Consider the following 15,683-nt stretch of genomic DNA (forward strand, 5'->3'; position numbering starts at 1 on the left):
TTTCGCCTCGATGTTCAAAAATTTTAGCGAGTGTCAAAGTCGGGCGAATGCGTTTTTTTTTTTTTGCACAATTCTTGTCGGTCGTTTGAGGGCACGTGGTCAGTTGGGCCCGCGCGTCGTCCGTTGTCATGACACCGATCGTGACGGCCAAAGATTTAATATGGCTGTGATTGACTAGTTCGTGTGTGGGTGTAATTGAAGCGTCTTCGTCCCGTTTTCCAACGGGCTACTGCTGCGTAGGCGGCAATTGCCTCGTGCCTAATGACGGTCTCGGCCAGTCGTGGCAAAAACTTCGTGACCCGGCGATTTGGGGCGTGGCGGCCCGGTAATTTGCAACGAAGCGAGACGAATGAGAAATACTACGTTTCCTAGTTTTTCGCCAAAAACTGTTTTCAGTTTTCTAGCCCTGTATTTTTACTTTGAAGCGCATTTGAACGCCGACCCGAAACGTGATGATCATTTCTTTTTTTTTTTTTTTGCGCCCGACACTTAATTTGCCAAGTGAAGAGGACGTCATAGTCGTTAGTTTATTGCATATGAGGTGTCTTGCCTAGGATTTAGTGATGACTATTAGGCCATGTATTCGAATGGGTCATTATTTCGCTGTTCGTTAACTGCCATCATCTCAAGATCTAACCAGTGACTGGTTGGATTATTTGGGATAAACACCCAACTAAACATTGCACGCAGGATTTGTTCATCTCAGTGCAATCTCGGCAGTAAATAAATGTGCATTAAGTTGTTCTGTTTCATTATTTTGCGGCATATTTGCCTCACAAAGGCATTGGCGTCTCATTGAAACAGTTGCATTGTGCATTGCAAGGTTGTTTTTTTATTCTTTTACTTGCAGTAATATTCTGATGTAGCAGCTGACCACTAAGCCACATGCGCTGGCTTTTGTTTTGTGGTCGTGCGAGTAGGGTTTTAGGTAAAGCCTCGGAGTCAACATGAATGGGCATGTGTGGTATAGACCTTCACAAGGCAACAGCATGCGGAGACAAGAACCGATTGGAAGGACTCTTAACGAGGGTTAAGATATAGCATCTGATATCATATAGTCTCCTGCAACTTGCACATATGTTGCTGCCTTTTAAAGGTTGTCAATGGGTTTTTATTGAATCCGTTGTTGCTGTTTGCAAAGCTTAAGAATTATTTATGCAGTCTGCGGCTTAATTCTTTTCGGAGGCATGCTTGATTCTTGTAGTGGGAGTATTGCAGGTTCTTCATCAGTTGGCGGCTTGAAAGGCCATTATTGCTAAAAATTAATGAAAATTGAGTATGCTCATACATCCTTTAATAAAACAGAAACAGCCACATATATAGATGTCTTGTCATTCTCTCGTAACTTTTCATGTTCTCACTACCTCAAGCTGGAAGAAATTTGTTGTTGCTTAGTTGGCAAGTGTGGTATAACAAAAAAGAAAATTGAGCTAACACTGAACCTGAGATCTGAAGGATTCTGTAGCAAACATGTTGTGGGTAGACCTTGCCCCGTGGAATTCGTAATTTGTGTGTGTTTGGTGGATACTTCTGCCTTTTCCGAGTGCACAGGGGAGATGAACAAGCAGTTGGAAACCTAAACTTTGTTAATGAGTCTGTGCCTTCACTCCACGACAACTTTTCCTGGCAATGGAGCTGAAGCTATGGCACCAAAACACGCCCCTCTTGCTTTGCAGGGGAATGTAGGTCCAGCTTGCAGTTATAAGCATTCTCTTAAACGTAGCATGTTGGCAGTATTAGTTACTTAAAGCTTCTTTCTAATACAGCTGTCAACTTTCAGTGTTGAAAGTCGGGGAAAACTATTTGCTCGGCACATCTAGTTACAAAAAGTTTCAATAGGTGGCGTAAGCTGCTCCAGCGATGGAATGGCATTATCGCGGGGAGAGCAGTGCACCAGGCGTCCGAACTGTTCGACAGAACAACACAATTATGGGTGCAGTGCTCCTAGCCTTCCTTTCATTACCAAGAAAAGTTGTTGCCGAGTGTATAATTGAACGAGAAACGTGAATAAAGTTTGTTTGCTTGTCACTATGTCACCAATATTAAATGCCTCCAGCTGCATCCTGTCTCTCTTCATGCCCCCTTTTTTTGATCCAGGCACAGTCTTTGCAATAAGTATACAGGCAGGGTGCATGGTACGAGATTGAAAAGGTTGTTAGACTGTCCTAAATCCTGCACTGAGAACGGGCTCGTTTAAACTGCGTCTTGTGTCCTGTGCGGCGATCCCGAGTGCTGCAATCCAGTGCTGGATGATGAGTGTGCTGGATTATACTATATTTTGCTTAAGAACCAATTCTCTTGTTACTTCCGCACTGAAGGTGAGAACGCCTCATGAGCGATGTGCGTCCTGAGAAAAAGCGTTTGGAGCAAAGTAAAAATGTGGGATTTTTCACGCATACTCACGTGGTAGGCACTGACTGAATGCAGACAGTCTGCTACGCACAAGCCAGGTTGATAACATGTTGGACGGCAGCCAGAATTCTGGCTTTCGTGTCAGAACTGCCTGTGCCAGCAATATGGCTGCACAGGCTGGTTACCACTCTTCACTCCGAGCAGAAAGGACTAAAAAGGGAGTAAGGCGTCCTCTTACTCCGTTTATAAGAGGTTGTGTTCCAGAGGATGGCTTTACACCCTCCTTACTCCCATATGGGCGTATTGGTGTTTAGAGCGCTATTGCTCTTCAGCTGGCCTGCATACTCTTTGTACAAAGCTGTTTTCCCAAGTAGTGCAGTAGAGTGTCCAGAACTAGTACTTACTGGTAAGACTAGCGCTTAGTAACCGCGCCAGAAATAATGCGCCTGTGTGCTTCCACTAGTGTGGTTCCTTGTGCATGGCCCCCGCTGCTGAGCGGGAGACGGTCTCTGGTTTGCGTTGCCGAGTGCAAGCACCTCCCCTCCCTCCTGGTTGTACGTTGTCAATCGATCGAGGTGGTCCATTTTGTTCAAAAAAAAGGAAACAAAAAAAGAGAAAAAACAAACAAACAAGTGCATGGTGAGAATGTGGGACGCATCCAGTGTGTGGGTGCAGCAACGTCGGCAGCTTTCTTCAGCCGTTTTAGCTCAAATTTTAAGTTTGTCTTCAGTTGTGCCAGTTCTTGCTGCAGATTTTGCCTTAATTTTAATTTGAAGGGGGCAAGCGTTGGCTTGTTTTTTTATGCTTTGCCTAGTGATGATTTAATGCTGCTGGCATTTTCGTGGGAGAGATGAAGTGCGCTTAATGGGAATTGGGAGTTTTGAAAATTGTACTGTGAAGCAGTTTGGCAAGCAAAGCGCTTTCACCTAACAATCATGTTGGTCCTACGTTTTTGAGAGAATCCGAAAAGGGAAATAGGTCGCTGATGACGCAGTAGCAATTGCCGACATCCTCCTGAGCACAGCCGTACAGTTGCGGTTCTTGCGAAAAATTTGTACTTGAGGAAACTGTGGCTTAGCTAGGCAGCAAGTTTTGATGGATTTTTAGTAATTAAGCAGAGTCAGTCCTGGGTGGGCTAGGCAAGAAGTGTTTTGGTGACAATTTCGGCAGTTGCAAGAACAGCTAGGCTGATGACGATGTTGTTTATATGTGGCGGATTAAAGATTTTATTGTAATGCTGGCATAAATTCTGGAATTAGTCAAGCAGCCGATGCAGTGTCTATGTAAATTGCATGACGAGATGCTGCCTACACACTGGATGCATGAGTGCCTGTGGCCCCCGTGCCAGACTCAGCGGTGTGGTACACCTGCCATGGGACCGAGAGTTCTGCCCAGCTCAGACGAGCTTGATCTTGCTGTTGCTGGGCGCAATGCTGAACCTGAAAAGGTGTGGGAAAGTGTTATTTCATGCAAGGAACCGGAGAAAAAAGTTGTGATTATTTGCAGGACCCTGCAACGGTTTTCACTCTAGGGGTACGAAGGGCAGATAAATGAAGTGTGTGGTTGAGATCTAAGTGTGAGTAAATGTAGTTACCTTGTGCTGTCAGACTCGAGCTGGAAACTAGGCTGTTTTCAGAACTCCTTTGCCTCTAGGTAAAAACCAATAGAAATGAGAGGCATACTAAATAAACCCCAAGGTGTGGTGTTCATTGAAACCAAGGTAACCACACAAAAGCCATACGTTTTTAATTACAAGAAAACATGACTGCAGTGGGGTCAAAGCATGCTTGTGGCACATAGTTTAGATTTTCTTGTTTTAGCTCTGGCAAAAATTCTCTCTCCCTCTTGTAGTACATGTAACACCATCCGAATTGTCACTTTTTTGCTTTAGAATGGAGAAAGGGTGCCCATTATAAAACCAAGGTGGCGATGTCATTGGGATTTCACACCCTGTGGTTGTGTCAGGCTCATAGTAATGTCCCCTCATGTACATGTCCCGAAAGGGACCTTTGAGGAATAATAAATAAATAAATAGTCATATGTATGCTCTTGTGCATGACACCGGTTTTACTGGTTCTTGGTAGCCGTCTTTGTTGGCCTTGGTGAACATGCCCAGGCTTGTGCAAGGGCCTTATCTGGTTGTTAGCTTTGGTACCAATTTTCATCCTACAGTTTTGGTTAAAATCACTCAGGTGAGGTCCCTGTTATTATCAGTAAACAGATGGGAAGCGTGTATTAGAAGAATTGGGAGAGGTCTTTGTCGTGCAGTGGGCGTAATCAGTATGATGATGGTAATACTGCTAACATACTGATTCCACGGAAAACTGCGTGATGATTCTGCTCATGTGTATGCTTCACGTATAAAATAAATGCTTATGCCAATGCAGCACTGATGGGTTTTGTTCACCAGGAGTGAACGCTCCCATTAAACTATTTAGAACTTCCACTGTGCCACTGGTATTCGAAATAGTTTGTGCTAACAACCACACTTTCTCTTGAATGTATCTATTTGAAGACTGCCCTTGAGAAAAAAAAAGAAAAGCCGTTTCAGGTTCCTTGCATACCAAAAATAATGGTCTGGTTCATTTGGTTTTGGTGCATTAAACAAGAGCAGGAAAGTAAATAAAGCTTTCTGTTACTGAAACTTAACTGGAAACATTGAAAGCAAGCTAAGCAATGCAGAGTAATGTAATGACTTCAGTGCAGCCTTGTTCGCAGGAATGCAAGTTTGCAAGAAGTGATTATAAAAGCAGGCATACTTACGAACCATCTGAAAAAAGTTATGACATGGCAGGTTAGCTAACTCGTAAATATTTTACACATTTTATTGTTATAGCTCTCACAAGCCTGATGCTGTAATGGCTTTTTTTTTTTTCATACTTCAGACCTGTATTCGACCCTTTCATTATTCAAATTTCGAATCTGTGCTCTTCGAAAGCTCTTTGAAAAATGCTGAGCTGTTAAGTTTGATAAGCACTAATTAGTATAGTGAAAATTCCTGCGACATCATTATTTTTTTGCGCCTGTATTCTTGTAAGGAATGCAGAGGTAACAGATTTTTATAAATTTGCATTCCTGCGATGTGCTTGGCTGACAAAGGAAGAGCAAAGAAAAAAAAAAATCCTTGACAGCCTGTGCTTCATTTCATTCATAGCAGGCAACGCTGCAGATGCTGCAGAAGTATTGCGTCTGTGGAATCAAATCACTCTTCCACATATCATTCGTTCTTCTCGAAGCCTCGATCAGTGTTCGGACGAAAACATACAGCGGTAAAAACCGAAGTGATAACATTGAAAATAACAGTTGAAGCTGTCAGCCGCTCAGAGTTCTGGCCCTCTGGCTATAATTTTCTCTGAGTGTGAACTACTTTTTTAGGCACTTTTTCAGGCACAGATAGAGTAAGCGCGATTCGCCCTACCACCAGAGTGTCATATCGTCCTATGTGATTCTTGTTGAAATCTCGATGTCGCAGGACAAAAATGTGGCAAGAGGTAAAAAAAAAAATCCAGGAGGCTGTCAGCCATACTTAAGGCCTGTCACAACAAATAGTGCCTGTGTTCACTTTGGTTGTATGGCGAACTACTTTTTGGGCACGGATTTCACCTGCGCGAATAGGCGTGCTAGCTTTGGTGGTGTTGCCTGCTATGTATGAAACGAAGTATATCGCGTGTTGCGGAAATAAACGCGCCCCGTAAAATGCGTCTTTCAGCTAAATGGGCGCATTGTTCGAGCTCAAATTTCGCATAGAAATGGCATTTGGTCGGCAGAATTGTTTAATACCACGTTTGCTTGGGGTACTTACCTGATTCGAACAGAATAAGTCGGATATTCACATTGTCTGCAGCGACGACGAACGAAATTCAGCTGCTGTGTCAGCTATCGCACTGGTGGCGCCATCTCGTTTGTTGGTTGCGAAGAATCAGCAAAGGAGGGGGATCCGGGGGGGTTTGAAGACGCTCTTTCAACTGGTTTTTTAATGGTCACAGAAAACTTAGCTTGGCAAAACTAAGTTTTCGGCTAGTTAAGTTTTTGTGAGCATTAAAAAAACAATTGAAAGAGCGTCTTCAAACCCCCCGGATCCCCCTCCTTTGCTGATTCTTCGCGACCAACAAACGAGATGGCGCCACCAGTGCGATAGCTGACACAGCAGCTGAATTTCGTTCGTCGTCGCTGCAGACGATGTGAATATCCGACTTATTCTGTTCGAATCAGGTAAGTACCCCAAGCAAACGTGGTATTAAACAATTCTGCCGACCAAATGCCATTTCTATGCGAAATTTGAGCTCGAACAATGCGCCCATCTAGCTGAAAGACGCATTTTACGGGGCGCATTTTTTCCGCAACACGCGATAGGAGGTTTTAGCCTGCCGACTGATAGCAAAGCAAATGAGTTCAGGAGAGGTTACAAGGTTGTGAAATTGGAGTGCTGTTATGTTCCCACCATTTTTCATTGGCTCGCCGTACGTGGCGGCCAAGCGGTTCAAATCCCTCTCTCTGCCCCATGATTGGTCTGCTATGATGTACTCTTGTGGCTGTATGTGTGCGTGTGTTCATACTCTTGCAGGTGTAAAAGCATGAGCCATGTGTCAGGTCCACAGGTAAGGAAATAACGGAGGAAATGGCTGATTCCCCAATTTGGCTCCGGCCTTTCCCCTCGTTTTTTTGCCCTACTTTTTTCCCTCCGCCGTCGTCCCGTCCTTTTCCGCTTTCCGCTGGTTTGATGCCGCCGCCCCAATTCACGTTCGGTTTGCTTTCCGACGGGTGTTGGTTCATGTGTACGTCAAGAAGAAGTAAAAACAGCGCAGTGACGACGGACAAGACAGAAGAAAGAAGGACAAGCGCTGACTAACTTTGTCTAACTAACTGTCTAACTAACTGTACGAACTGTGTGAGGCACACCACATCCACGGGAACGGTGACACTTTCCGTGATTGTGAGATTAAGTATCTTGATTCGTATGATTAGAAGTGATTGCGGAGTAGCATGCGTTCTGGCTTTTTTTTTTATTTGGAGGGTATTAATACTACATGTGTGTTTTTTTTTTTTAAATAAACCTCAGTTGTTAGTCAGCGCTTGACCTTCTTCTGTCTTGTCCGTCGTAGCTACGCTGTTTTTTACTTCTTCAATATGCACCAACTCGTTGTTTTTGGTTCTTATGTGTACTGCAGCTGCTCCTTGTTTCTTTCGAAGTGCTAACACATTATTTTACCCGCACGGCACTTTTGCTTCATTTTTGGCATGTAGAAAACCCACGGGTCATCTTTGACACTAGCAATTTATTGGCCATACACCCTAACATCCCTCATGGACGGAAATTACAGCAGGTAACATTTAGAACTAGGAGTACTAGTGTGGTGAAAAAGAAGGAAGACAAAATGGTTGTCAATGGAGTTACCAAAGCAGGTAGACTACAGAACACGTATTGCGGCCATTTCTGGGGCTGTTGTCATTGCTTAGCAGCTTAAATTTAGGTTTCGGTATTCATCGCTGGAGATGGAATTTCAGTAGTCGATGCAGCGCTTTGCGTCATGCATTCCTAGCTTGAGATTCAAGCGGGTAACTAGAACTGTTGCTAGTTTTATTGCAAAGCCCATATAGAATGACAGCCACTTGTTGTGTGCTGATGGCTGTGGAGAGTTCCAGTCAAGTTTAGTTTTCTTCAAGTAAAACTGCTATCTGGTGGAAACTGATTTCTGCCTCTTAGGCGATTAGATTTGGCATATCTAGTCCTGCTTTAGAGACTATGAAATAGATTGAAAGTTGTGTAGAATGAGCATGTTTGAGCGTTCACACTTAGTACAAGTCCTTGGAACAGAGCCGGCGATTTATTAATTTTAATGCCGTGTTCTTTTTTTAAGTTCCCAAGCTGATTTATGTGCGCATATTAACGGCTTTTGGGACTATTTTTCCAAGAGATATACCGCACTAGTATGGCCACTTCTGATTTTGCAGTGGCACTTGCCCTGAGCACCAACTTCTCCTCTTAACACAAACTGTGGTGTGCTTCTGCTGTTGAAAAAAAAAAAAAGGGTGAACAGAGCCGGCGATTTATTAATTTTAAAGCCGTGTTCTTTTTTAAGTTCGCAGGCTGATTGATGTGCGCATGTTAACGGCTTTTGGGACTATATTTACAAGAGATATACCTCACTAGTATGGCCACTTCTGATTTTGCAGTGGCGCTTGCCCCTGAACACCAACTTCTCCTCTTAACAGAAACTGTGGTGTACTTCTGCCGTTGCAAAAAAAAAAAAAAAAAAGAAGGGTGATTTTTCATTTGCTGGCTCAGTTTCCACTTGATAGCGTTTAGATTTAAAGCTGAGGGTGAGGTCCGTAGGTGTTTGCAAATTGGGCTGTGATAGTATTGTGCTTGCTTGTATAGCTGTGGGCTCACTGATTAATTTAGGTGTAGCAAGAGCTGATGTGAGCACATTAGTCTGCTATTATCTGTACTTATCACCACGCGATAATATGCCCAAAAGTGAGGTCAGAGGGCATTTTTTATTTATTTATTTTTTTCACGATCGTATCTGCACATCTTTTTGCATCATACATAAGTGCTGGAAGAGAGCGGTGCTCGCCATTGCGCTGTTAGCACTGGGAGGCTTTTGTTTTTGCATGTTGAACGTGTTGCTGGCTCAGGATGCATCTCATCGCTTTTGTTTTTGCACTGCTGCTGACGTTTTTTTGTTTGTTTTGTTTCTTGCGGTGTTTATTTTGCGAAACATTGCACAGCGATCGCACATTGCAAGATGCTGCGTTTGCGCAGCACGCAGCGTAGATAACTGGAGAACGAATTTCTGTATACTTTATTTTTCCTTCCAGTGAAATGACCTTTTTGTTTCTGATTATTTTGTACTTCATTGGTTTCTTTGCTGTTGTTTATTTTTGTTTTTTTGCAGCATTAGCTTAAGCCTCTTGGGCATCTCAACAGTTCTGTACTGGAACTTTTAGCTCTGCGAAACTTCAGAGGGCAACTACAGCGGTTTTTCTGAACTTACAAGTCCTGTATATTCCTTAGAGTCTGCTCTGTTCATAAGAGTGAATCGTTTTTTTTTAAATGTTGCGGAATACAGTTTCACAGCAAGCCAAACTTGGCTGGAGGTGGTGTTTTCGCGTAATATGATGGTAACAGCAAATCACAACTCTGTTCATTAAAGGTCAGAAACGACCGAATTTAAGTCTGAAGATAGTTGACCAAGCTTAAAGTGTAGTTAATGGCAGGTAATGTTTCTGAGGTCATGGAAGTGGCCAATTTTAAAAAGTTGGTTTACATGGAAACAGATCCCACGTGACTGCATAATTTGGTAGGATCGGGACAGACTTGACCCAGTGCAAAAGTTTTGTAAAAATATATGAACTGCAACAACAAAAAAATTCCTGTAGTTGCCCCCCGATAGCGTCATTGCTTTTGACTAAAGCTGTCGGAGACTGCTTTGCAGTGCTAACTTTTGCCTACTGGTTTACGGAGAGTTTCGTGCTTATCACTTGCTCGCTTTTCAAGAAACAATGCGACGCTTAGTTTCGGGACACATCGACAAAAATGTTACACAATGTTTGTTCGTCGAGGTTGAGCTAAAGGACGGCATTCTTTACGAACACAACAAATGCGTGCACTCCACTGGATAAAGCTCCTCGCGAGAAGTAGTAGTCATGTGAAAATTTTTACAGACAAGACATTCTTGACGGCTTCAGAGAGCTTGTAGAGCCAGCATTTATGTGCCATAGTCGGGTACAACTCAAGAAGCGGGAAATGTCCCTCAAAGGAGTCCCCAAAACCATTAGCGTCGACTTATGAGAATAGATCTCCTGTCGCCATCAAATTGCCTTGCACCTGCAATGCCACGCTAGCAGGTGCATAGTGGTTGATCGTGACAGGAAGTCAACGCTGATGCGTTAGGCACCTTCTCTGAGAGGCGTTTGCTGCTTAATACTGGAGTCGTGTCTGACTAAAGCACTTTTTTATTGTTCAGCGAAAGCGGCGCGTGTTTTATTTACGTTTTGTCTACTGAACCATCTTTCAGAGCCTTCTGCGCGTCAAATTTGAGTGCTGCCGCGAGCTGAGTGTTTTGCAGTGCATCAGATGTGTTGGTATAATATAACGATTCCTGCCTGATTTGATTTCATTTCTGAATTTTTCGCCCTTCTCTATGGCTAGAGTGATGCCACACCTTAGGCTTAGGCCAGTAACCAAGTGTCAATGTGGGGTGTGGCACGGCCATTGAGGAAGGGCGGGGAATTCGATAATGGCATGGGATCGATTTGAGAACCGTTATATTATACCGCCCCTGATGATGCTGCTCCTCTTTCTTGCTCTGATCTTGTTTATCTGTGTTTCTCTCCCACTGGTGCACAGCTCTACATGCCAAGTAATGGACTAATGGAGTGCCTTATAATGGGGGGGGTTACGTCGGGGCCCTTGTCTTTACAGCAGGTGAGGCAGGCTTTTCTTTTCTTTTTTTCTTGTTGCGTGGAGTGCTTTCAGCTGTCATTGAGTGACATTCACCTTGCATCGAAATGTGTTTTCAAATCTTCCCGTTCGCACCAAACTGCCTTCGCATTTTGTGTGGGTGAAACTCGTGAAGTACCCGTGCTGCACATAATAGGAAATTCATCTGCATCGTCTAGTAACCAAAGCGGGTTGGGATGGTTTCACTGAAATTAGTGTCTCTGGCTTGCATGCAAATGGCCGCCGTGGTGGCCGAGTGGTTATGGTACTCGACTGCTGACCCGAAAGATCACGGCCGCGGCAGTCGAATTTCGGTGGAGGCGAAATTCTAGAATCCTGTGTACTGTGCGATGTCGGTGCACATTGAAGAACCCCAGGTGGTCGAAATTTCCAGAGCTCTTCACTGCAGCTTCTCTCATAGCCTGAGTCGCTTGGGACGTTAAACCCCATAAACAAACCAAGCAATTTAGTCCTTGCATGCATTGCTGGCCAGTTCTGCTGAAAAGAAACGAATTTTGATCTAGATATTGCATGCAGGCCCAAAGGAAGCAGAGTTCATTAAACTTCCGTACAAGAGACACTCAAGGGACCCAAAAAGATGTCTCTTGGAACCAAGGGCCTCTTGTAACCAGAAATTCTAGAAACACTGTGCGGTCGGGCTAGATCAGTTTATTGTACATCGGCAAGGAAGTTCTTTGGCTCTGCTTAGTAAATTCTATCTGATAAAGGGCAGCTATCAAAGCTCAGTGAAACAAGGTTTTTGCATCTTCCAGCAGTCTTTTCAGGTTGCCATTTGAATAATGAAGTGGAGGCCTAAAAAGTGCCAAAATGGATAAAATTTTAACCTTGGGTGCGCCTCATTCTTGCTTTTTCACACCATTGCATTTTGTCTTCTTTTCTGGTGCGAACATTGATCATGCAAGATGAGTTAGCAGTGCTGAGGTGCCATGTGTTAGCGGTTCTAGGCAAAGTCCCGTGCAGGACACCGCATCTGTGACTGTACTGAGTGTTACAAGCATTTTTCTATTAGCTCTCAGTGAAATGTATCACGCAGGCAAAGTTTTGCACACATGAAACTCATTTGGCTGGCTTTTTTTTCCCTAATTGCTGGCTGCCAAGTTCTGAGTGCAGCCCTTACATGGTTATATACAGTAATGCTTCATAAAGTACTAGCACTAACCGGGAAGAAGTGTGCAAACTGTTGAGATTCAAAGCAAAAAACTGCCGTTTTCATCCCCATGTCTCAAATATTTGCGGTACTGCAGTGCAGCACCCGTGGTTGCCAAAGGACATGGCATTCAGTTTTGTGGCGGGAGCCATTACTGGGGGGATCCCACCCTGCGTCGTCGCATGGCTGAAGCCTGTAGAATTTTGCATCAGTCCAAGCGGCCCAAGAAAGACAGAGGAACAGAAGGAATAGAGGGATGCCATCGAGGAGAGCGAAATGGAAAGAAGCGAAGAAGAAAAAAACTGAATCTAGAGCTGCGGGGTAAACTGCAGAAAACAAAGCCAGAAAGAAAGGAGATTTGCAAAGAGCTCTGTGCTGCTGCTACTGAGGTACGGCGGGCAATGAAAGCCATGCTGCAGTGAGAGTGACGCTGGCAACAACACAGAGGAGCACGCCTTCAGCTGCTTTCTTGGATGAGGTTAGTGACGGGAGGGCTATGGAGAAACAGTCTTGGATGAGGTTCGTGCCAGGAGAGCTCCACAGCAACGAAAGTGCAAGAAGAGTCAGCGTGAAGCCATATTGGACGAGGTTCATGCCAGGAGGGCTATGCAGCTACGAAAGCATAGGAAGAGTCGATGTGAAGCAGACTTGGATGAGGTTTGTGCCAGGTGGGCTACGCAGAAACAGTCTTGGATGAGATTCACGCCAGGAGATCTACGCAGCAACGAAAGTGCAAGAAGAGTTGGCGTGATGCCGTCTTGAACGAGGTTTGTACCAAGAGGCCTACACAGCAACAAAAACATAGGAAGAGTCTGCATGAAGCACCCACATGAGATTTGCGAACCAGTGATTGCTCTCACTCAATGTTTTTAACTAAGCCATTGTTTAGCTAGTTTTTTTAGTTAATGGAAGTGTGTTAAATCAGTTTTGACCGCCGTGCTTCAATGGAAGGAGTTAACTTAAGAAAACTGAAGCAAAAACAGATGGTAGCCTAGTGGCTTCAGCATCCACCTCATTTTCGAGAGGTTCATGGTTTGATTGTCTGTGCCGCCGGGTACCCACTGGGAATCAGTGGGCATGAGCTTTCTCCTAGACTGATGATCGGCTCCAGGGGGCTGGAATGCCGGGGAAACTATATCTTTGTCCCTACCTTGAGCAGACTGGAGCACGTTAATACTGGCACACATTGGCCAAGATACCCTCGCACTATCAAATCAAAAACGAAAATGGCAAAGAATGGGGTTGAATTAAGTGGCATGACGTCTTTGTAGGGCTGCTTTAAGGGATGTAAAAAGCCGTGTAGTGCCCATTCAAGGACTGCAAAGCTCCGTGTGGGTGAGGACCATTGAAGGCTATGCTACAGCGAGAGCGACGCTGGCGACAACACAAAGAGGCGCGCACCTTCAGCTGCTCTCTTGGATGAGGTTCGTGACGGGAGAGATAGAGAAACAGTCTTGGATGAGGTTCATGCCAGGAGAGCTACACAACAATGAAAGTTCAAGAAGAGTCAGCGTGAAGCCGTCTTGGACGAGGTTTGTGTCAGGAGGGCTATGCAGCTACGAAAGCGTAGAGAGTCGATGTGAAGCAGCCTTGGATGAGGTTTGTACCAGGAGGGCTACGCAGAAACAGTGTTAGATAATGTTAATGCCGGTAGAGCTACACAGCAACGAAAGTGCAAGAAGAGTTGGCGTGAAGACTTCAAGACTATAATGCATATGCATTATAGTCTTTGTGTTATACAGAGGTTGTTCTTCCCCGTGTGTGTTTTTGTTCATGGGCAGCATAACGTGTTGCATTCCCACAAATTAGTTCTAGTTTCCTTCTCTGTAGTTTGCTAAGCCTAACCCTTTACAGTTGGTCAGCAAATTAGTCTTTGAGAGGTTATCAATCATCAACAGCAGGCATTCAGCTGAGCAAACTACTCTAGGATATTGGCAGTAGCCTTTCTTTTTACCTTGAAGCACGAAGTGCTCAGTGCACTTTTATTTTTTTCAGGGAAATCAGTCTGAAAAATGCTATGGCAATCTCTCCATAGCGACTAAGTACTGTAAAAAAGCAGTAGTGGCTTGCATTGTCATCGTGTGGAGTAAACATGTGATGTATTAAGTGAGCAAGCAAGGACGGAAGCTGTGGAGGCTTCAGTAAGTGTATAGCATTGAATTCACATATATGTCGGCTAGGTTTCGATTTGTGGCACCAGATGGTGCTAGTGTACATACCTAAGTGCCACCACCCCGTTTCAAAGGGGGCGCTCCTATCCATCAATCCATTCAGTGCGCTCTTCACTTAGCTGAGCACTCCGTGACAACATCGAGCAGAGCCTTCTTCTGTTGTCGTGCCCGTTGTTAATCTGGGACCCTGTGGGTGTTGTGTGCAGATAATGGACTGCTTGAGGGACTATATCTGGGAGCGGAAGCTCTTTGACCCCATGTGTCCGATGTGGATCCTGTGCGGCCAGGACCCTCTGGGCAAGGTGTTGGGTGCGGAACGTTTTCTAGCCATCGACCTTCTGTAAGTGGGCCCATCCCCTGCCCGGGGGACATGGAGAGAGGAGCATGTGTTTCCTTGCGTTGTTATTGCTTTTGAATTTTTTTCTCTGTTCAGTGTTCTATTCTGGCAGCAGTGCCACATCTTTCTGGTCATGAAACACCTCTTTTGTCAATATCCTACCTTTATTGTAGTTTTTGCCTTGTATCATTATCTATGCTATTTATATCAAATCATATTAACTTGCTGTAATGTTAATGCGCTATTGTTGTCATCTCACTCCAGGTGTATGTTGTTTTTTTTTTGGTTGCGGAGAGGTGTGGCTCTTGAAATGGTAAAAAAAAATGCGAAAATTTGTATCTTTCAGAAACGGCTTATTCGGGTTAAATATATATATACTCTAATGTAAAATGCTTCAGTACTGTAACTCTACTCTGAAGGTCAAGTTTGGCCTCCAGCTACTAAACAGGCGATACATTTAACGCGCACTGACATCGCCCGTGTACTGTGCGATGTTAGTGCACGTTAAAGAAGCCCAGGTGGTTGAAATTTCCGGAGCCCTCCACTACGGCGTCTCTCATAGCCTTATGGTAGAGAGAGGGTGTGGTAGATGCTGACGGTGTGGTAGATGCCAGAGAGGGTGTGGTAGATGCTGATCCAGACGAAGACAAGTCCCCTTGTCGAAACGTTGGCTCAAGCAACCTGAGGTTTTCCCCTCCCTTGTTCATTTTGTGATCTCATAGCCTTAGTCGCTTTGGGACGTTAAACCCCATAAACCAACCAACCAACCATTTGACGCCTCCAAAGCGCTCGAATGGCAATTTCGGAGCAAAACGCAGCAGAACTTCGCGGCCTTCGCTTCCCTCAACCGTGCCCTCTGTGGCTGCCATCTTGGTCTTGTTCGAAAGCTGGCGCTCTTCCCTACGGCCTGATATTACACACTGTCGTGAAATCCTCTTGGAACATCTGCTTTCCGTTTTCTGAGGCCTCTACAACAACCTTCGAATGGCTTGCATGTGCGCATCAAGTGCAGTTTTTGCAGCACAGTGGTGTTTCGTTGCAGCGCAAAGAAATTTAAAAATTTGCCATTTGCGGCCTTAGTCGAGGAGATTTCTACGGGCAACCTTGGATGTGTGACATCGCTGGTTGCATGGTTGCCTATATTGTATTCCTCAGCGTCCCCAGTTTGGCCAATTAACCTGCCCACGATAGGTTTTGTAACAGTACCCA

General features: G+C 44.6%; 1 protein-coding gene across 3 annotated transcripts in view; it reads left to right on the forward strand.

The window, feature by feature from the left end:
- LOC149328705 (uncharacterized) overlaps positions 1-15,683 on the forward strand; it is a 53,153-nt gene that overhangs the window by 792 nt on the left and 36,678 nt on the right. For 2 of the 3 annotated variants that reach the window (XM_089559659.1, XM_089559658.1), the window contains exons 2-4: positions 6,917-6,950; positions 10,706-10,783; positions 14,344-14,477. In XM_089559659.1, coding sequence (XP_089415785.1) covers positions 6,927-6,950; positions 10,706-10,783; positions 14,344-14,477 — 236 coding nt within the window. In that variant the 5' untranslated portion in view covers positions 6,917-6,926. The remainder of the gene's footprint in view (positions 1-6,916; positions 6,951-10,705; positions 10,784-14,343; positions 14,478-15,683) is intronic. The other variant, XM_089559660.1, reaches the window with a different exon arrangement.

The sequence above is a fragment of the Amblyomma mixtum genome, chromosome 9, assembly GCF_055824585.1.
Source record: "Amblyomma mixtum isolate Tamu chromosome 9, ASM5582458v1, whole genome shotgun sequence".
Lineage (NCBI taxonomy): Eukaryota > Metazoa > Arthropoda > Arachnida > Ixodida > Ixodidae > Amblyomma > Amblyomma mixtum.